Below are 22,112 nucleotides of genomic sequence, written 5' to 3'. Positions count from 1 at the left end.
GGGAGAGGGGAAGGGGACAGTAATCATTTGAGCAAAAGTGCATGCATCATACTGTAGATGTGGTAAAGACTACACAAAATGAAACTATTAGGTAAAGAAGTCACCCTTTAATACATTTATTGGTCCATTCCTTTAAATTAATTGAGGTAAAGAAACTGTCTTTACAAAAATGTACACACTAATAATCAAGCATTACAAAGAGTTTACCTCAAAGTGTTTTTATCAATACTAGTTCCATAGTAACAATGCACAGAGTATGTTTATACAGAGCTAAATGAAAAGGAATAGAAACATGAAAGCACCTGAAATCAAAGACATTTTATATCCTGTGAGCTTAACAAGGAAAGCAAAAAAGTTACATTTGGTGGGAGTGTAGGAAAAAAAACTCCAATCTGTACATCATCCATTTGCTAATTCATACACAACGACAAGTCTTCACAGCTTTCATTTTGGTTTATCCTGGTATGGGAGGTGACGTGAGGGTGACCAGAGTATGAAAAAATAGTTTCTAGAAACTGATTTTACAAAAGTCAAAAATACAGTACACTGGTTGGGCACCTAGGCAGCAATATTTCCATTCATGGTGTCATGCGCAGAGCAACAAAAGGGATGAATTCCTAAAAATATGCTGGCAGAAGTTAAATGTCATGGCAACATTGACTTGCCTCATGGCATAAACTTCCCTGAATGTTAAAGGGACCATGGGTGCAGGCACATAGGAAGTAGAATGAAAGGACAATGTTGTCCAATTTCCACCCATGAAAGAGATGAAATACTGTAGCGCCTTCATGGTTGCATAACAAAACCAGCATCACGGAGTCGTATGCTGTGGGTGACTGGCTCAGATCCTGCAATCTGTGTAGGTAGAACCTTGTCCCCATGACAACTATTGACCTAAGTGTCTCACTGTACCACTGAGTGTAGATTTAGGGCTTCAGCAATCCAGGTCCAGGAGGACACAATCACCCGTGATTTTTATATTGTTTGGTGTTATAGTTTAAGCAAGAAGGAGTTATTCAAAAAGCTGTGATTTTGATAAGCACCGTCTGTCTTAACCCCAAACTAATACTGTTAATTGTGAATATTTCTATATAACATATACCTCCTGCCAAAACTATAGTGTCCAGCAGGTATTTATCAATAATGGTCTATTATTCCTTCCAACCAAAATTTAAAAAAAAAAAAGTGACAAAAATCCATTTAAAATATCAATATTTATTTAAACCTTCATATATCCCCAAAAGACCAAAATATTCTGGAGGTGCCCAGTTTCACATGATCAGAAGTGTACTTGACAAATACTTGTAATTTTTCTCCTGCAAAAAAAAAAAAGTTATTTCCCTTCTTGAATGACCTTCAGTTGTTTACAGTGTGTAAAAAAAAAAAAAAAAAAAATCTGGTTAAAACCAAAAAGGAAGAAGACTGTCTCCCTACCTTGTAGTGTTTAAGGCGGCTGAACATCAAAACAGCTTGTTAAATAAAACTCAGAATCTGGGTCCACAGTTTTGCACACGTGTGCACGCACACAAACACACACAGTCAAAAGCACCACCCATTGAAGACAAAGTTTCCATTTAATAGTCTGCAGCCCATTTTCTTTTAATTTTGCATCATTTCTTGAGTTACATGGGTAAACTGGATTAAGGCCCCAATCCTGCAAACATACACAAATCATCCCACTGAATTGAACTGAACCCTTCACACACAAGTATTTGCAGAACCAAGTCCTAAACAAGTATGTAAGTGTGGACAGGCTATGCAAAAAGACCACCACAGAGCTCCTTCTACAACACTGCCAGCTCTACCTCCACAGGGCCTTCCATTTATGCCAATGTGTGCACAGTGGTTTAGTGATGCAGACAAAGGTTTGTGATGGAGGCCACCAAGTTGCATTTGGCACTGAAGTCATGTTTCCAGAGGTGAAAGGCCAATGAATTAACTCATTGATGGACAAACTGCACATTCACACAACCTAAACCCTCGCTGAGCTTTTCCTAGTTTTTGGTTTTTTCGTTCCATCTCTTTTCTTCCCTCTATCACAACTATCACATATTGTGATAACAACAAAATGATTTTGTCAAGGAACTTAAGTATAAATATACCACAATTTACCCTCTGGTAACTATCAATAGTAAAAGAAGGAACTGACTGCTTTATGAAATGGAGCAGACCTGGAAAGCTTTTGTTTTAAAATGATTACTTGAGAAGGCCATTATTTTTTATTTTCTTAAGCCTTCCAAGTTTATTGCATCAGTTAAATCCTGATGAGAGAATAGAGACACACACACCCACACACACCCCGCTACACCTTTTTAAGACTATATATAAAAATCAGAGCTAAACAGTGCTTGCCTGGATTTGCTGGTGCCATTTCAAGAGAGTCACAACTTTCCAAATTGCCCCTCTATCAGAACTGATGGAGAGACAGCAAGAAATTGCTCATGCCTTGGGTCAGTGTGTGGCACAGGGCAGCTGTGGAGCAAGATTTATTAAAAGGAAGCGTAAGACGCCTTAAAGCTATGGATGGGCCCAAGCCACAGAAAGTTCATCTCTGGGGAGTACATATCCACTGTCTGGGTTGATCAGAGTTTGGCCCCATATTGGAGAGACTCAGTTTTTGAGCCAGATCAATCTGTGTATACAGAGAAAGGCCCACTGGGATATACCGAACCATGCTTAAACACCTATGGTGGGGGGGGGGGGGGGAGGGAGAGTGAAACAAAGTTACTCCTTCAATGGATTTCTGCTCAGTATTTGTGAAGGGCTTGCTTTTCTACAGTCACACAAATTAGTGAGACTATTTACACATTGCCAAACTTAGACCCTGATAGCCACACATATACCATGAACTGCAAGAGAATTTTAAACCTGCATTTAAAGGGGTAGAATCTGATGCAGCATGAACAGGAAAAGTCACTTGTGACAACTGAATTCAGACCTGAAAACACTTGTCATTTTGTAAGTGAGTTGTGCTGCTCTGTGCTACTAACAAGTGGCACAAAATCTCACATCCAGACCATGAAACAATACCTGGCTTGCCACCATTGTCACATGGTTCATATTGTGAGGGCTTAAGACAGACTCAGCAACAGGCTAGTTGCATCTAAGGGGGAACCACCACAGCGTAGCCTACTTGTCTGACTGCAGTTACAGGTAAGAACTCCCCTTTTGCAACATGTTTCTAAAGCTTGCTTCCAATTTAAACCATGATTTATGTTCTTTAGCACGGCAGCAGGAGGCATCTGCTTCACACTAGAGCAACATCCAACCTACAACGTGAACTAGGGCCTGCACCCTCTGATCTGTGACCCAAACTTGCAGTCCACATCTCTCTCCTTTAAGGGGTTCCAGACATGTGTACTTACAGTGAACCCCTCCTAGCCAGTCGTTTGGTTGATTGTAGAGGAAGTGCCAGCTTTCTAATGGCTTAGCCACAAAAACCATTTGCTTGACAACAAACAAGGCAAGAAGTCACTTCATTCACTCAATTAGTAATGTAAAGATCAGCTGGCTCCAGAGACTGTACAGCAGAACAATGTTAACACTAAGTGCAAGTATTAGGTAAAGCATTTGGTGTATGTTGACTGGAGTCAAGGCCAGAAACTCCACCATCTTTGCAAAAGGTGAAATTGTTACCATACTTAAATGCCTTAAGTGAATCTCTAAAAGCTCCCCTGCTACTCACGACAATCCTTACCTGATGCTGCAGTGTCCTTTGCTAACAGTACCTTGTATAATATGTATTTTCTGAGAAATGGCAAATGTATTTAAAGAACCAAGCCCCTGGAACTACAAGCTATGACTGGTCTTCAATTTTCTAACTAAACCTGAAAGGCAAAAGGCAGGAACATGGGAACTCAGAAGAAACAACTAAACAGATTAAATTCACTCGCCTCTAAACAGAACCACTGCTTTTTTCAAATGTTCTCTTGTGGAAAAATGCCTTTTTTTTTTTTTTTAAAATGCTCAGCAGAAATGCAGCTTAGTTGATCATTGTGTGAGAGAACAGTGCTAGAAAAAGCCATCATTTCTCAACCCCTAATCAGTCTTTCCTATTCATTGGGAAGTCGAATTTACTTGACCCTAGGTTTATGCTGATGTTTCAGAGACAATTATGTTCAAAAACCTAACCAATTTGACAGGGTAGAAACTGTATTCGGAGGGGTTAAACTCTCTGGTTTCACCACGAAACCTTTTGTTTTCTATCATTTTCATAAGCTAAATGACATGAATTAATGACAAAAAGCACAGCACAGCAAATCAGAGTGACTCCTATCCAACATGCCCCAGCAAGTCACCTAGGCCTTAATTATCAAATCCTAATATCAAACAACAGGAGAGAGGACGAACAGACAAAGATTTAAGGGAGGAAAAAAAAATCAGTGATTGTTAGAGAATCATTTCTTACTGAAGTCTACCCTCGCTCTACTAACACAATATTGTTACTATGCTGCAATTTCAACCAGCCACCTGAGGCAAGGTCCCTGATTTCACCCAGCAAACGTATGCTGAGAAACTGCAGGTTTAGAATCACAAAACACCATCAATGAAAATGATATAGTCAAGTAGAAAAACTGCCTTAAACATGACAAATGTTATGCTCAGTGATTCCCCCATGTTAATAATTTAACAGTCACAACTTATGTAATAGTTGTTTGAACAGAGACTATGCAAACCTGAAGAAACTTCAGGTAAATTTTGTAGCATTTATTTTAACTGGGGACAATCCACAAAATAAATGGAATTTGCATGGTCTTTGTAAATGGGATACAAATAAGAAATGAGTTGGTTTTTCTCTTTTAAATTAAACTTTGGATTCCTTGCCAGAATCGTGCCAGGGATCAACTGAGCATTCCAATAGCTTTGATAGAAAATGAGATATAAAAAAAAACAACAAAAAGTTGTTTGCTGACCCTAGAAGCCTGAATATTACACTCCTGTTTGCCCAAAAAACAAAAGCAAACCCTGGAGTTCCTATCAGAGGAAACAAGCTGGTCAAGCAGCAAACGAAGACTTAACAGATTCAAAGTATCTGTAACCAGTCTTGGCAGTGCTCCTTCCTTTGGCAGGTACTAAAGCCGCTAGCAATAAAAGGTTGTGAACTGGAGAGACTGGATAAGGAAAGGAAAAGAAAAGATTCTGCAGACTAAGGTTGACAAAACCTGGTAGGAAAAACGGTTCATACCTAAAAAGGGCAACTCTTACGAAGACTTTTCAATGAGGATCAGAGACAAGAATGACCACTAAACGTATATAATGGGGAAAAAGATATTTCCTCTATTATCTGCCATTAACATGTTTACGGCAAGTTTCACACACGCACAATGATACCTGGTGTCAGCAAGCTCTTGACTCTTTGTGGGGGGGGTTTGGCTGCTGTGAAAGAAAAAAGGCAGAAAGCAAGAACCCATCCTTACTACCATGGGCATGTTTTAAATGACTGAGGCCAGAGGGAGGTTCAGAGGGATTCTGATCTAGCTTATATTGCTCTGAAAACAAGTGAAAGCATGGATCAAAGAATCCTATCACAGAACTCTCTCCGCTCACTTTGGGGATAAAATGTTAACAGACTAGTGTTTGTTCTCATGACACAACTTGTAAGGTCACATCATAAACTCACCCCCCCCCACACACACACACACGCCAGTCCTCCTTTGATCCCCAAATCTCACGTGTGCTGCAGCCAACTTACATTACTTCATATCACCAAAGGTAAACAAATGAGTATGAACAGAGTGCATGCCACGCTTTTGAATCACAGTTCAGGTTTGCATCACAAGCTTTCTGCAGAAGTGTCAATATGTTCTAATCTAGGACCAGCCCAAACTCCCACACAAAGATTCAGCTCCAAAATTGCTTAATCCAGAGAGTTTACAAATTGTAAGTGTCCACTTCTGGCCATTCCCTCTCCATCAAAAAAAACCACACACAAAAAAAACAAGGGTGGGTTGGTGGGCACTGTTTCATGGGAATCAACCCTTATTTAGCAAACAAGGAGGATGGTAATAAAGATGTCATATTGGCACCCTGCAGTTTAGAGTTTTATTCTCATCTTTTTCGTATTCCACTCATTAGTTCCTTCTAGAAAGGTAACGTTTTCTTTACCAAGAAGCAACTTGATCCCTGTGTATTTCCATTACAAGCTCACGATCACTCCAGAGGCTGGAGAAGGAACCATTATGGTAACTCAAAAGATGTAACATACCAATTTAACACAAAAAAAGAGGAAGTAGTTCAAATGCTTTTCAATGGGTCTAAACCACACTGGGCATAGCTGGCATTTCTCAGGGTAACTCTCAACAAAGTAGTGCATCACACAGCTCCAGTAGGTTGTTTAGTGGTACTGTGCACTTGTGTAGAGAAGTCTGTGGGCTACGGAGCTTCTTATTTGGTCTCTGGTTTGTCTTGTAATAGTGGTATAATTGACTCCCACGCCGTAAGGCACTGCAAAAAACCAAACAATAGGACTACATTACATATCACAGCCTCCTCATTCTTGTCCCACCACCCAGGCATACAAGTTAAGAGGCCTCACAAACTGTGGTCTTGTTAGCCATCAGTTTAGTAGCTCAAAAGACAGGAAGTTAAGAAACAGTTTTCTAAATTCCCAGATAAAAGAAGTTGCTAGGCTGGACACTAAGAACTTTAGTCATCAAAAATTCCAAATGATTAGAAACTTCAGAAATTCCGAAGTTAAACTGAAAGGACGTCAGACAATATTTAGAAAGCATGAACGGGCACAACTACAGGCTCTTTGTGGCAAGGAAAGGCTCCCTAGTGGCTTTGCAAGATGTTATTTTGAGGGCAAAAACGGTTTCTAAAAGCTGTAAGCCACTTACAGCTGTCTAAGCAGAGAGACAGTCACTGGGTTTATGCCCTAGAGAGGAGGCTGGGCAGAGTGTTAAAGACATAATAGAGAAACTACTCCTACTTCCCTTCTGGCACCTATAGGGGTTCATTGTTCAAAGAAGCCTTTGCCTAGCAGAATAAACGGAGTATCTAGTTAGGATCCAGAGACACCTCTGGATAGGAATCCAACTATCTGGGGTTTCTTATGCAAATAAAAATCATCATCCAGGGCAACATCTTTCATGCAGATCTAATAGGTTTGGGCCCAGCCTTTTAAAGATTTTGGCATTTCTTTAACATTGCAACACCCAACAGATTTAGGAACCTAAGTCTCAATTTCAAGAGGGATTTAGGCAATTGGGAGCCTTAATCCTATTAACATTTGATATGAGACTTGGGCATTGCAACACACACCGCTGCGAGGCCGAAATACTTTTTTTAAAAGTTGGACCTCACTCCACTGGCTATTAGGAGCCAGAATTTCAAGAGAGCTCCACTCCCACCTAGGAATCTCAGTAAGAGCCAAGGTTTTTTAGGGTGCTCAGATCCCAGTAGCTCCCAATGTGATGCCAGATTTTCAAGGTGAATCCCCAACAGGGTGAAACTCTTTGGGGGTAGGGAAAGGGAACTCTAACTCTTGATGTCTGGTAAAGTTTTCAAGCCCCATGGGAGAGAGAATCTGTAATGAGTTAGGTACAACCCTGAGATGCAAATTCTAAGAGAAGAAAACCAGAGAAGAGCTAGAGAATACTTTGGAGGTAATTAGACACACTGCATAGAAAAAAAGAGCGAGAGAGAGAGCAAGAACAATCAGAGTGAAGCCAGTAAGGGGAAGGTGGTGTAACAAAGCACATCCTATTCCCGACACTCACTCCTGCTTTGACCCATGGTGCAACACCTGACACTGATTCCAGGCTTCTGACTAACCTGACCACCCCCAATCCCTACAAACATAGGTAGATGCTACAGAACGGGGGGCAGCAACACAGGTACTTTTCATTCCAGGTTTATTTTTATGGTTACTTAGACCCAAATACTCATTCAGGCACACCTGTCAGCAACTCCCACTTTCAGTAGCACACCTTGCTCAGAACACGGCATTCGAGCAGGGCCTAGTTAAATAGTGCTGGACAACAGAATCATTTTCCTTTAAAGCAAACCTAGGAAATGCTATTAAAAAAAACTGAATTCAGGCTGTGGGGTTCAGCTTTCGAATCAAGAAGTGCCAAAACTAACTTTGCCCTCCCCATGCATCTAGATTACAATGGCATTTAAACAGACATTTAGATATTACACGCTATTATCTCATACCTTTTCTGTGCTCTCGTAAGGCACAACTGCTAAGATGGGCAGTGAATGAAGTAAAGAACCATGGATATTGTAAGAGCTCCTATGTGCTACAGTAACACAAATAATAAATAGTGAAGAACCATAGAAATGCAGGTCTGAAAGCGACCTTGAGAGGTCATCTAGTCCAGGCCTCTGTGCTGAGACAGGATCCAGTATACCTAGACCATCCCTGACATGCGTTTGCCTAACCTGTTCTTTAAAGCCTCTGAACACAGGAATTCCACAACCTGTTCAACTATCTTTAGAGTAAGAAAGTCTTTTGCTGATATCTAATCTAAATCTCCCTTGCTGCAGATTAAACCATTTACTTCTTGTCCTACCTTTAAGTGGACATGGAGAACAAGCGATCACCATCCTCTTTATAAGAGCACTTAACATATTTGAAGATGTGTGTCCTCCCTCTGTCCTACCTCATGCCTAGTTTTCTTTAAAATCTTTCCTCAGAAATGAAGTTTTCTAAACATTATTATTTTTGGTGCTCTCCTCTGAATTCTTTCCTGTTGGTCATATCTTTCTTAAAGCGTGGCACCCAGAACCAGATACAATATTCCAGCGTAGGCCTCAACAGTGCCAAGAAGAGCAGGACAGTTATCGCCCATGTCTTACATATGACGTGCCTGTTAATACGCCCCAGAATGATAGTCGCCTGTTTCGCAACTGCATCATATTCAATTTGTGATACATTACAACCCCCAGATTCATTTCAGCAGCCTACCCAGTTATCTCCCATTTTGCGTTTGTGCATTTGATTTTTCCTTCCTAAGCAAAGTAGTTTGTTGTCTTCACTGACTTTCATCTTGATTATAGACCAAGGCCTGGTCTACACTACGCGTTTAAACCGATTTTAGCAGTGTTAAACCGATTTAACACTGCACCCGTCCACACAACAAGGCCCTTTATATCGATGTAAAGGGCTCTTTAAACCGGTTTCTGTACTCCTCCCCGACAAGAGGAGTAGTGCTGAAATCGGTATTACCATATCGAATTAGGGTTAGTGTGGCCGCAAATCGATGGTATTGGCCTCCGGGCAGTATCCCACAATGCACCACTGTGACCGCTCTGGACAGCAATCCGAACTCAGAGGCACTGGCCAGGTAGACAGGAAAAGCCCCGTGAACTTTTGAATTTCATTTCCTGCTTGCCCAGAGTGGAGCTCTGATCAGCACAGGTGGCGATGCAGTCCCAAATCCAAAAAGAGCTCCAGCATGGGCCATACAGGAGATACTGGATCTGATCGTTGTATGGGGAGACAAATCTGTTCTATCACAGCTCCGTTACAGAAGACGAAATGAGAAAGCATTTGAAAATATCTCCAGGCTATGATAGACAGAGGCCACAGCACAGTGCTGCGTGATAAGCATAACAGAAAGCCAAAGAATCAAATGGACGCTCATGGAGGGAGGGAGGGGGTACTGAGGACTCCAGCTATTCCACAGTCCACGCAGTCTCCAATAAGTATTTTCATTCTTGGCTGAGCTCCCAATGCCTGTAGGGTCAAACACATTGTCCAGGGTATCTGTTGTCAATATACCCCCCCCCCCCCGCCCTCCGTGAAAGAAAAGGGAAAAAAATCGTTTCTTGACTGTGTGTGTCACCCTATGTCTACTGCATGCTGCTGGTAGACGCGGTGCTGTGGCAATGAATAGCAACATCTTCTCCCCTCCCCTCCCCTGTGGCAGACGGTACAATATGACTGCTATCCATCGTCATCATCAGACCATGAGTGCTCCTGGCCGGCCTCACGAGAGGCCGGCCTCACGAGAGGCCGGCCGGGGGAGCCTGGGTAAAAATAGGAATGATTCCCGGTCATTCCCGGTAGATGGTACAGAACGGCTGGTAACCGTCCTCATCATAGCAACTGGGGGCTGAGTTCCATCAGCCCCCTCCCTTTCATGTGTAAAGAAAAGATTCTGTATTACCTGGACTATCATAGCAGCAGGATGCTGGGCTCCTCTCCCCGCCACCTTTTAATGGCCTTCCTGGACTATCATAGCAGCTGGAGGCTGCCCCCCTCATTTTATCTCACTAAAAAGTCAGTGTTTCTTATTCCTGCATTCTTTATTACTTCAATCACACAAATGGGGGGACACTGCCACAGTAGCCCAGAAAGGTTGGGGGAGAAGGGAATCAATGGGTGGGGTTGTTGCAGGGGCACCCCCATGAATGGCATGCAGCTCATCATTTCTGCGGGACCTGACATGGAGCAGCTGTGCTCTCTGGTTCTCTGATACACTGGTTCTCTAGTACACTTGTCCCATATTCCAGACAGGACTGACTATTTTTAGATAAACCATAAAGGAGGGAATTGTCTCGGGAAGTCATTCCCACTTTTGTCTTTGCATCCCCGGCCAACCTCAGCTAAAGCCAGCCAGGAGCACCCATGACAGCAGCAGACGGTACAGAACGACTGGTAACCATCTCTGCTACCTTGCAATGGCAAATGAATGCTGTTGTGTAGCAGTGCAATACCGCCTCTGTCAGCAGCATCCAGAACACACACGGTGACAGTGAAAAAAGGCAAAATGGGCTCCATGGTTGCCATGCTATGGCATCTGCCAGGGCAATCCAGGGAAAAAGGGCGCGACATGATTGCCTGCCGTTGCTTTCATGGAGGAAGGAATGAGTGACGACATTTACCCAGAATCACTCGCGGCACTGTTTTTGCACCATCATGCATTGGGATCTCAACCCAGAATTCCAATGGGTGGGGGAGACTGCGGGAACTATGGGATAGCTACCCACAGTGCAACGCTCCGGAAATCGATGCTAGCCTCAGTACATGGACGCACACTGCCGAATTAATGTGCTTAGTGTGGCCACGTGCACTCTACTTTATACAGTCTGTTTTACAAAACCGGTTTATGTAAAATCGGAATAATTCTGTAGTGTAGACGTACCCTAAGTCTCCAATTTATCAACATCTCTTTGAATTCTAATCCTGTCCTCAAGCGCTTGCAATATCTTCGAGTTTAGTGAAAGCCACAAATTTTAAATGTACTCTTCACTCCATTATCCAAGTCACTGATTAAAGTGTTGACTAGTACTGGACGCAGGACAGACTCTGCTAGATACATCATTCCAGTTTAACAATGAACTCTTGATACCTACTCGAGTGTGATTTTTCAAAAAGCTGTGCGCCCACATTCACCTCATAGTAATCTCATAACAATGAGGATGAATCAATGACCTTATATAACAAGAGACCGTTTACCGTGGCAAATTATGCTACACATGCAGCATCGGCTGCAGGGGAAAAGAATATTGGATTTCAGAAACAGTACATCAAGTAGCCAGAAGTTAATCATGATGCACAAGGGTAAAATTAAGATTGTTATTCCACAACCTCCATTTCCTTAACATATAAGGAATCCTCCCATAGGACCATCTAGCATATTTGGCTCTTGCTCCAGTGACTCAGTGAACGTCGGAAGCAGAACGGGGCACAGACTCTTTCCTTACTCTAATAAGCTCAACAGTAAGTATATGCAGGACCAAGTTAACCTGGCGGCAGGGGCAGCACCTGGTATACATGCTCCTGCTTGTCAGACAAGTCTAGCAGCATCAGGTTCAGACAAAAAGGGGGCAAAACATAAGGGATGGTGAAAAAAATCTCCATCAGGTAGAAAACGTCAATTACTGGATTAACTCCTTCCCCTGTGTAACTCCATTGCCCCATTACATTTAGCCACTGTCTAATGATTTACAGCTCAAGCCATAATGAAGTGGTAATACCGGAAACTTTCTGTGGAAGCCACAGGCTGATCAAAAGCCTTTACTGATTCGGCAGCTAACCTAAAAACCTTAAACACCTGATGTGAAGTCCTCACACTGAGCACTAGTTCTTTACTGCAATGCAGGGTTTGCAATTTTGGAAAGCCATCCCTGACTGTAAGTCACTCAAAGGGATTTGTATGAGATCGTCCACTGTGGCTGCAGCTCAGGGCAATACCTTCTCATAGTATTGGATGTTTTTATCGGCCATTCCCATAAGCAGCTGCCTAAAATCTTGGCGCTTGTTGTTCTGCCATCTCTCCATGTCGGCTTTCAGGTCAGCATTGAAGCATTCCACTCGGTCCTGACATTTTTCAACATCTGCTGGCACCTGAAGCAAGAAGCAGATTTTTCAACAAGATAATGGCTATTGGGAATAATGGTCCCCCTCCCACCCAATCATGTGTGTCCCTTCATTTAATAAATTTGAATTATCCAGATCATGTTAAACAGGTAAAAAATTATGAATAAAAATATATTAGTGTCACTTCATCCTTCCCCTTACCTTCTGTCTCTCACACACACACACACACACACGACATTTTTAGTTACTGAAAGGAGCAGAAGAAAAAAGCAACAGGTAGAGCCAAATCCTCACCTGCACCCAAATTTACTCCATCCAGAGTAGTTTGGGAAACTGTAGGTTGCTTTGTGTGTCTCCACACTCCCTAAGTTTTAGTTGGCGCCAGGCACAAAGCTAGGCCAAGTCAAGCTACAGTGAATGGAAAGATGGTCTTGTGCTTCAAGCACTAGAGACTAGAACTCTGGACATCTGGGTTCAATTTTTGGCTCTGTCACAGACCGACTGTGGCCTTGGGCAAGACTGTCCCTCAGCTCCCCATCTGGGCAATGGTGACAGTGCTTCTTTTCCTCTACCTTCTCTCTCGAGTGTCTGACTGTACGATCTTTGGGGCAGGAACTTTGTCTGTTCCGCACCTAGCACACAGGGCAGAGATGGGGCCCCTGCAAGCACCAGCGTACACAGCATCAATAGACAGCAAGTTCTAGGGGAATTTGACACAAGTAAAACAAACAGCACTTAAGCCTCATGAGAAAAATTCCTTGAAAAGAGATCAACCTTATCTCTCAGCAATGTTAGTTCTTTACAGAGGGTAAGCCACCCCCTTGATTTTCCATGTCTGACAATTCCATACAAAATCTGAAGATCTCTCTCAAAAAGGATTGTCTGTTTAAATATTCCTTTTAATACCTTGAGGCTACATATACTAATGTAGCTCCAGATGAATAGTCCAGATGTACGGTATTCCTGCCTATATCCAAAAGCAGCAACTAAGAATTCTGGGTGCATACATACTGTCTGCTTAGTGACCAGTGCATTAAGAGGTACAATTACAAGTAGGCTGCTCTGTAGCACATCCAATGTGCAGTTACGAAGGCAGAAGTTGAGGGCCAGACAAGGCACAAGTCTGGAACAAACTGTACATATAAGAGACCGAGGGCAGGCCTACACTACAGAATTATTTTGATATACCTACATCTCAGGCATGTGAAAAATCTACACCCTGGAGCGACCTAGTTATACCAACCTAAGCGCCAGTATAGACAGAGCTGGGTCGACAGGAGAAGCTCTCCTGCTGACATAGCTACTGCCTCTTGCGGATCTGGATTAACTACCCCGATGGGACTGCGTCTTCATTAAAGTGCTGCAGTGGTGCAGCTGTGCCAATGCAGCATTTTAAGTGAAGACCTTAACATTCCAGGTTCCACTATCTGCATTAAGGTCCACTGATCCCAGGAACAGCACTAAAAAACAAGCATAAATTACACTGGAAATTCTTTGCATCACAGATTGCAGTGACTTGAGTGCACACCACTCCCAACAAACCTGGCTCTGTATGCAGAAATGAAGAGGGCAGATAGCCAGAAAAGCCAGCTACAGCAATAGGCACATTAGAAATACCTAGGGCAGCTAGACAGAAATATCTCCTAAGTTGCTAATCACTTCAGCAACTGGCAGAACAAGGGCCAAAAGGCCCAATTTTCAGAGGAGATGGAAACTCTGAATGAAGTCAAATGAAGATGTGGGTGCTCAGCTCCTCTGAAGAGCAGCCTCTCATCAACCTGATCCCTAGCCAACTAATAAAGGGACAAAGGCTGGAATTCTCAGAAGTACTCATTGCTGGCTAGGCCAACTCTGTTCTCTGCAGGCAATGGGAATCTTATCATTGACTTCAGTGAGAGCCATTAACCGAACACTAGGCACTTCTGCAGAGCCCACTTGAAGGTGTGTAGCATAAGCCATGACCGTTCCAGAGTACAATATTCAGGACACCAAAACAGAAATACTGTCTCAACAACAAGGCTCATTTTGGTCTCTGCAGGAAGATACACTTCTATCTTAGGAGGCTCACATCTGTCAGCTTCCTCTAAACTGGTAACTGCCAGGATTATACTGGAGTTTGATACTTGAGGGAGAGCCATGTCCCTTCTGAACAGGAGACAGAGCTGCAAGGAAAGGGAAACTTAATTCTGCAGCAACTCAGCTGAATTCCAATGGCTCAGTTTTACTGTTGAACTATGTCTACCATTTATGGATCAATATAAAAGCCATTTAGTAATCATGATTTTTTAGGATTTTAGTATCAAGCAACACTTTAAAATCTACTACCAATGGTCTTGTCTACATACTGACTTGTACTGATTTGACTACATTCATTCGAAAAAGGTAGGTTTATAAGCCAGGGCAAGCTCCCATGTAGAGACGGTCCAGCAAATAATTTCTGCAACCAGCTCCTGCTCCAAGTTGGAGTTCTTCGTACACGTTTAAATATTTGATCAAGAAAATGAGTTTATCATCAGTGTGCAATGTCTAACCTACCCTACAATCAAGTAGTGCTGTATTTTGATAAGCACAGGGCAAGAAAGCACAGTATCTACATCTGCCCTGTAAGTGTTTATTTTCTAGCCCTCACTTACGTTCTAAGTAGCAAAGGAGACATTGCATTTTCTGTTACTTCAAAATGTTTGTCACCTGTTTGAACCCCTCCGGAAGATTACAAGGAATGCTTTCCTTATCGGAATTCACTGAGCCTAGGAACGCTAGTTATTGTGAGGTCGTGCAGGCAGAATGCTTGCCTGCTGACAGAGCCGAGATTAGAACTCCAATGAGTTCCTGTTTCCCAATCTTGTGCTTAGACCACATCTGACAGCGACATCCCCCTCTGGCCTAGGGCAGGTCACAGCCCATTTCAGCTTCCCCTCTGGGGAAAAGAGGTGGGGGCAGAGGGGGAGCATACTTTGCTTCTCAAACGCTGAGGACTTGTCTACACCAGGCAGCTTTTAGCTTGGCTGCCGGTGGGTGCTTAACACCCACCAATTTTTCCCCGGGGGTGTTCCAGCCCCTGAGCACCCATGGAGTCGGCACCTATGCTTTTGCCAACAAAATACTTTCAGCCCCGTGAGCGGCGTTAGCTTTGTCGGCAGGAGAGTGCTCCTGCCGACAAAGCCGCATTCACACTGCCACTTGCATCAGCAACTTTTTTTTTTAAAGTACTCGTGAAAGACAAAAAAGTTTTGTTAGACAACTTCGCAGCACAGACATACCCTGAGTAATGCTCCCAAGCCCCCTGAGATATAGCTCTTTCAACACGGTTCAGGAGCACTTTTACACTTGTTTGCACCCCTTGAGAATCCACATCATATTCAGTCCCTCCCTGGAGAGAAGCATTCAGAGCAAGCCAGTGCTGGTCAGTGAAATATTCTGCGGGAGCAGAGCCATGTCAGCAAGGAGATCTCATGCGTTCTGAGCTCAGGCATGGGATTCTGAACTTTGCTACATGAAAGCCACACTTGAACTTGGAAGAGGAACTGTTGGTGCAGAGACTGTATTTCTATTTGATTGGTAGATCCCAACAGAACATTTAAGATGGGGCACAATCAGTGTCTCCCCAGTTACATGTGGCTTGTCTGATTTCACCGTTCACAGTGATAGCAAGTCTGACTCTTGGAGGACTTCATGATTATAGTGTTGCCATTTAGTAAAACAGACTTCTGATTTTGTGAACCCACATGTTTTTGGGGAAATTCAGTGGATTTCTTTTGTAACACTAATTCTTGCTTTAGTGCTTCTCTCTTTTAGTGACCATATACAAACCCCAGAATTCTTTGCCAGCTACTGAGAATGCCTTAGAGATATCACAATAGCTAACAAGCATTTTGACACATGCGTGGATCTGAGCCCACCAGAGGGACAGATACAAAGGGGGAAGAGTGGAGAATACCAGCCTGCCACCTCGCTTCATGAACAGTGCAGGGAGCATACTATGAAACACGATTAACACCCCTGAGGGAAGGGCAAGATGCAGCTGTAGGCAGACCCAAGACAGAGACGAGACAACATTGACCAAATTTCAAGGCATACTAGGAAAAAAAGTCCAAGTCCATTGCCACTGAATGGACATCGCTGTGACGGAGGTTGGTGTGACAATTAACGCCTCAGATCTTTTATTTCAGGCTGCCCATAGATTCAGGCAGGGATCTCTGAAACCATAAGGGCTGTATACATATTTTTTCCCCCCTAAATGAAAAGGAGAAATAGGGAAGGTTATCAAAACTCCACTGAAAGACCTGTTGGTGAGCCTACCACCAGCCCCTTCCTCTAGAGGGTCTTGCAACCCAGAGGTTCAAGGGAATCCCTGTCCCATAACAAATCCCTGGTGGCAAATACACACCGAAGGTCACCAGCTAAGCCATGCGTGCTCTACATCAGGGATCATAGCCAAAAACTCTATGGGCTGACCGAAAAGCTGTTCTCCATTAACTGTAGGTTGGTAGAGATTATGGATGGGGATGAGATACATGGACCAGTGTATAATTTTTGCAGGTACACCTGGCCCCACTGAAGTCAACTTCTGTTTATTTCAGTGGGATCAAGGTTTTACCCTTGGTTTTCCAGAGATACCAAACACCTGCAGCTCCTGTTGAAGTCAATGGGAGCTGAGGTGCTTAGCCTGGAAGACAGACTCCATCTCGTGAAGGCCAGGCAAGAAGGGTGTGCGTCCAGTAGAGGACAGTAACTCGAACATACAGCCAGGACAGGCAAAAACCACCAAAATGTTATCTGAATTTGTGAATGCAAGAGAATAAAACTGGGTCCAATTTGGGACTTAAATTACAATGTGTCCTTTTGGCCCCTGAATATTTTAACCCACTGCAAGGAAGCCAACTGACATAGCTGTGAATTAGTTTTTACATGCATCTGCTTTCAGTAATCTTGTTCTAATTCAAGATGGGAGTAGAGCTTCAGTATTTTAAAATTTTCATTAACCTAAAAATGAGGTAATTCAACCAACTATTGATTTAAGCCTTTTAATTCTGGCAGCAGAGATACCATCATGGGGAAAGAAGAAATGTGCTGCTGTGACAAACTCTGACATTAAGTATATGTGGAATGAGGAAAGTGGAAATGTGTATCCAGTTGAGTGATCAAAAATATAGCTGATATTCTTCATTAGATAGTGAAGATGATTTAAGCACTAATGGAAGTTGTATGAATAAATCCCTACTCTACATACTCTCTGTAACCTTAGGACTTTGGGTGTAGAATTGGTACCATGTCTAGAATTCCATTTATGCAGCAATGGACACTGATGATTTTGTCTAGCTCTCTATAGTGCACTTCATTAATGTGTAATGAATTTGGCAGTAGGTTTAGTCCTTAAGAGATAGAAAACAAAAAAAATCAGAATAAAGGCTAAAAGTCCCATGCACGTATGATCACTGATTAGGGACTAATCCAGGGGTAGGCAATCTATGGCACGTGTGCCAAAGGCAGCATGCAAGCTGATTTTCAGTGGCACTCACACTGCCCAGGTCCTGATTACTGGTCTGGGGGGCTCTGCATTTTAATTTAATTTTAAATGAAGCTTCTTAAACATTTTAAAAGCCTTATTTACTTTACATACAACAATAGTTTAGTTCTATATTATAGACTTATAGAAAGAGAACTTCTAAAAATGTTAAAATGTATCACTGGCACGCAAAACCTTAAATTAGAGTGAATACATGAAGATTCGGCACAGCACTTCTGAAAAGGTTGCCGATCCCTGGACTAACCCATTGCGAGCTACTCAAGGATGGGAATTTGCATTTCCTTCTTATGGGTGTACTTTGACTATGTGCAATTCAGTTTACATTGCCAATAATATGTGAAAACTCAAGTCTGCTTTCTTGAATTCAACCAGAAGTTCTGTATAATCAGACTATTTACTGTTCCCACAGATTCATTGTGCCTCTAAGCTTTGGGAGAAAGCCAGATGCCACAATTGGTGCTTAGTGCTCATTAAGTCCCTTTAGTTAAGAGTTTATTATTTTACTTCTATTACATTAGTAATAGAGATTTCAATACATACAATGTTTCTAATACTGAATCCCAGAGCCAAGTTAGGAGAGAATGGGAGAGATCCTTCTATACCTGTGACTTCTGAAGGCAAAACACTGCAGAGATAGCAAATGGACTGCCACACCAAATACAATTATATTGGATACATATGAGGACTATCTGAAGTTAAGCAAAGTATATCCTGATTTAGTATCTGCTGGCTTAAATACTAGAATTATTTTAATCACAGAATCTGATATAATACATACACACTTGTTAAGCTTAAATAATTAAAAAAAGACTATCAAGGCATATTGCTGTTAGAATTTGGACATGGACTCAAGAGTCTGTTGGGAATCAGGTCAGGTTATGAAGTACAGCAAATCCTAGAATGCCCTCCAGTGGTGAAGGAGAGAAAATATTTCCTGGATCCTTCTTAATCACCAGCAAATAAACTTCGACTAGACCACCAGAAAGATTTTTGACAGAATTATCTTGTTGACATATTAACTTCAACAAATCCAAAAACAAACAGAACAGAACAGAACAACTGCAATGTGGCAACTCACTGCAAAGTCCAGTTCTTCTGGCCTGTTTTTTTGTTTGGTTTCTACATTCCATTAGACCAGTGATTCTTTTTGTACTGACGACCCCTTTCACATAAGCCTGAGTGTGAACCCCACATATAAATTAAAAACACTTTTTAATATATTTAACACTATTATAAATATTGGGTGCAAAGCGGGGTCTGGGGTAGGGGCTGACAGCTCATGACCCCCTATGTAGTAACCTTGCGACCCCCCTGAGGGGGTCCCGACCCCCAGTTTGAGAACCCCTGCATTAGACCATGCAAACAGCTAAAAGAGTTCAGTGAAAGCAAGACAAAGCCAGGAGATCAAATGATAACCTTGCCCAGTATAGCAGTGATTGCTAATCAGCTTTTTCATTTTAAAATTGTTTCAAAGGTTTAGAAGACTTAATTTAAAAAACTTCCAACTTGTCCCAGGTTCTAGGAAGCACCGGCAGCATTGTTTGAACAGAAAATGTTAGAATGTCCATTTGCTCAGCTGTACTTGAGTGCTTAAGGAAACAAACTAGGATGATCTCATTGTGTTGGAAGGCTTTTGCACAAGTCTAGCTGGAAAGTTGTTAAGTTAAATTTGTAAGCGGTCACCATTTAAAGGGAAGCAAAAAACTTTGCTATTTTGGAAAACGCGAAAGGGCCAAGATAATGAAAGTAGCTACTAAAAACACAATGTTGTATTAAACTCTTCAGCACTGAATGTCTCAAATCCTATATAGCATAAGTGGAAGTGGCTGTTTTTCTACTGAAGGACACACGTGTCCAACGTAAATTAAGAATTGCTTGTGTTAAAGCAGCAACTCTATGGGCACTCCGTCCACTAAATGGGCTGCAAACCCTAGGCACAGTGAGGAACACTGAAGGTGGAGGAAGCCACCTTGAATCAGTGTTTCCCAGCCAAGTGCTAATAAGATCCTTCAATTAAAATTTAAAGTAGTGAGGGATAATTATGTAAAGCTCTTAAATGAGGGAGCTTGAGTTAAGTTTCTTCAGTTTCTGCTCCTCAAGATTCAGAGGCAGAAAGACTGTGAGAGAAGATAGAGGGAGGAAAAAAAGTCAAAGCATGAGCAGATTGGGAAGGAGACATTTAGTGTATTATGCTCATGATGGACGTTGCTGCCATAATTCACAAAATACAACTTGTAGGAAGCATTATGTTATTACACAGAAATGCTATGCAGGTTATGTCAAGTTGCTGCATGGTCTCAATGCAAAACCCAAGACAGACTGATTACTATTTGGAGTTGATTTTACCTAGGATGACCAGATATCCCGATTTTATAGGGACAGTCTTGATATTTGGGGCTTTTTCTTCTATAGGCACCGATTATGCCCCCATCCCCTGTCCTGATTTTTCACATGTGCCATCTGGTCACCCTAATTTTACCTGCTTGCTATGTGTGCATCTGTTTCCACCGTTAGGTATCTGTATGTGTAGCAAGCAGGTAAAGCAATACCAAATAGTAGCTAATCTTGGTTGGGTTTTACATCGAAACTAGGAAGCAACTTGTCCTGAAGGCAGCAAGGGATGCACCTCACTAACATAAGAAAGATCATTTGTTCTTAAAGGGCCTGATCTGAAGTCCACTGAAATCAATGGGAGTCTTTCCATTGGCTTCGGATCAGACCTATAGCAGCTAGGCGTTATAGTGGGACAAAGTGTCACCCATGTGGAACAGCCAAGGAATTCCATTTGCTGCAGTGGTATATCTGTAGTTATAAAGTATTTCTAACTCAACTCATCTTCCCCTTACTCTTACTCCTTTCTACACTGAATTTGGCTGTTAACGCATTCTCCTTGGCTCGCCTTCTAAAGCCAGCTTGCAGCTATGTGACAAGACATTGCTCTGCCGTGCACTGCTTTTTTTTTTTTTTTTTTGCTGCAAAGGCACGAGACTGAACACAGATCTAGAAACATAAAAATCATCTCCATTTCTCCAGAGAGTGTTCAGTTGAGAGGGACTGAATGACATATGCCACTAGTTTTATGAAGTGGTTTCAAATGCTAACCTTGGGGCGGTCTTCTTTTTTCAAAGCTACAGCTTCCAATTTCGCTTCATACTCTGCTTGAACTTGGTCTCTTTTCTTTAGTACGTTCTAGGAAAGAAAAAATCCGAAATCATAAGACTGAAAATGTACAAAATTTTGACTCCCCCTTCCTCCTCACCCCACAATAGCTGCAGACTGGATTCAGCAACTGAAGTGCCACTGAAGTCACAGGTCTGCCTTTCAGAGGCCATTCCTGTTTTACAGGAGTCTATGAAGAAGCTTTTGAATAAAAAATTAAATACTCAAGGCTGAATGCTTTAGCCTGTGAGCAGATGTCAGATGACGTCTGTAGCTGTTGAATAGAGAAAGTCAAAACTCCAAGCTTTGCAAACGACTTCATTGTGACCTTTGGCAAGTCACTGATCTTCTCCTGAAGATGAAAAGGATGACAAGGATAAACATTAACACTGAGAGGGTTAATTTGTAAAGCTTTCCAAGGTGCCCAAGCAACAAAGGAAGGAATGAGTTGGTAGGCAACATTGCTCCTAAAGCTATGAATTTCTACTACAGCCCATCCACTCATAGCTTGCTGAAAAGTCCTTTTGAAATGAATTTCCATGCTGAGTCTCAGACTAAAGGTCAATTTTAGACAAAATCCTCCTCTCCCTTGTTTTTGCATTATGTGATGGTGAAAAAGGTTCCCACTTTTCTATATGAAACGTTCAATTTTTGAATGACTGAAGTTTATGCTTTCTAACTGACTAGCCGTCACTGAATAAGGATCTCCAGATATATTAATAAAGTTAGAAAACAGCTAATTTTACTTTACAACCAGTACAAGATATCCAGTAAGGATAGTTACAATATTAACAAGACTAAGGAGTAACCAATTACATAGAGGTTTGTCATAGAGAAGTAGTTGTGTCTCTGTCTATGGTAGCTGTTGCTTGCTGTATTAAACATGACATCCATACTGGGCAATGACTTGTAAAAATTTTTGCTTGGGAGGGGAGTAATTGATGCCCTGGGAGACTAAGAAACATGAAGAATCAACCAATATTACCAGAGTCTGGTTTTTTCAGTTTGAAGCATAGCGGAGGAGGATTCATGTTCCTAAAGACTAACATCCCAGTACTGTAACCTCCAGGACTATACTTCTTTTAAATGCCAAGCACATACTCAGAGTTGAGCATGACAAAGGAGGACAATATCTCTGCTCCAGAGAGGATA

General features: G+C 42.1%; 1 protein-coding gene across 5 annotated transcripts in view; it reads right to left on the bottom strand.

Annotated features, from left to right (window-relative positions):
* Nucleotides 1-87: 87 nt before the first annotated feature.
* SNX30 (sorting nexin family member 30) overlaps nt 88-22,112 on the bottom strand; it is a 67,063-nt gene continuing 45,038 nt past the window's right edge. For 4 of the 5 annotated variants that reach the window (XM_050943137.1, XM_050943138.1, XM_050943139.1 and 1 more), the window contains 3 exons: nt 20,904-20,990; nt 12,149-12,301; nt 88-6,444 (listed from right to left, as the gene is read on the bottom strand). In XM_050943137.1, the coding sequence (XP_050799094.1) occupies nt 6,385-6,444; nt 12,149-12,301; nt 20,904-20,990 (300 nt within the window). In that variant the 3' untranslated portion in view covers nt 88-6,384. The remainder of the gene's footprint in view (nt 6,445-12,148; nt 12,302-20,903; nt 20,991-22,112) is intronic. The other variant, XR_007772997.1, reaches the window with a different exon arrangement.

Source organism: Gopherus flavomarginatus, chromosome 3, assembly GCF_025201925.1.
Source record: "Gopherus flavomarginatus isolate rGopFla2 chromosome 3, rGopFla2.mat.asm, whole genome shotgun sequence".
In the NCBI taxonomy this organism is placed as follows: Eukaryota; Metazoa; Chordata; order Testudines; family Testudinidae; genus Gopherus; species Gopherus flavomarginatus.
This window is presented reverse-complemented; position numbering and strand designations above follow the sequence as displayed.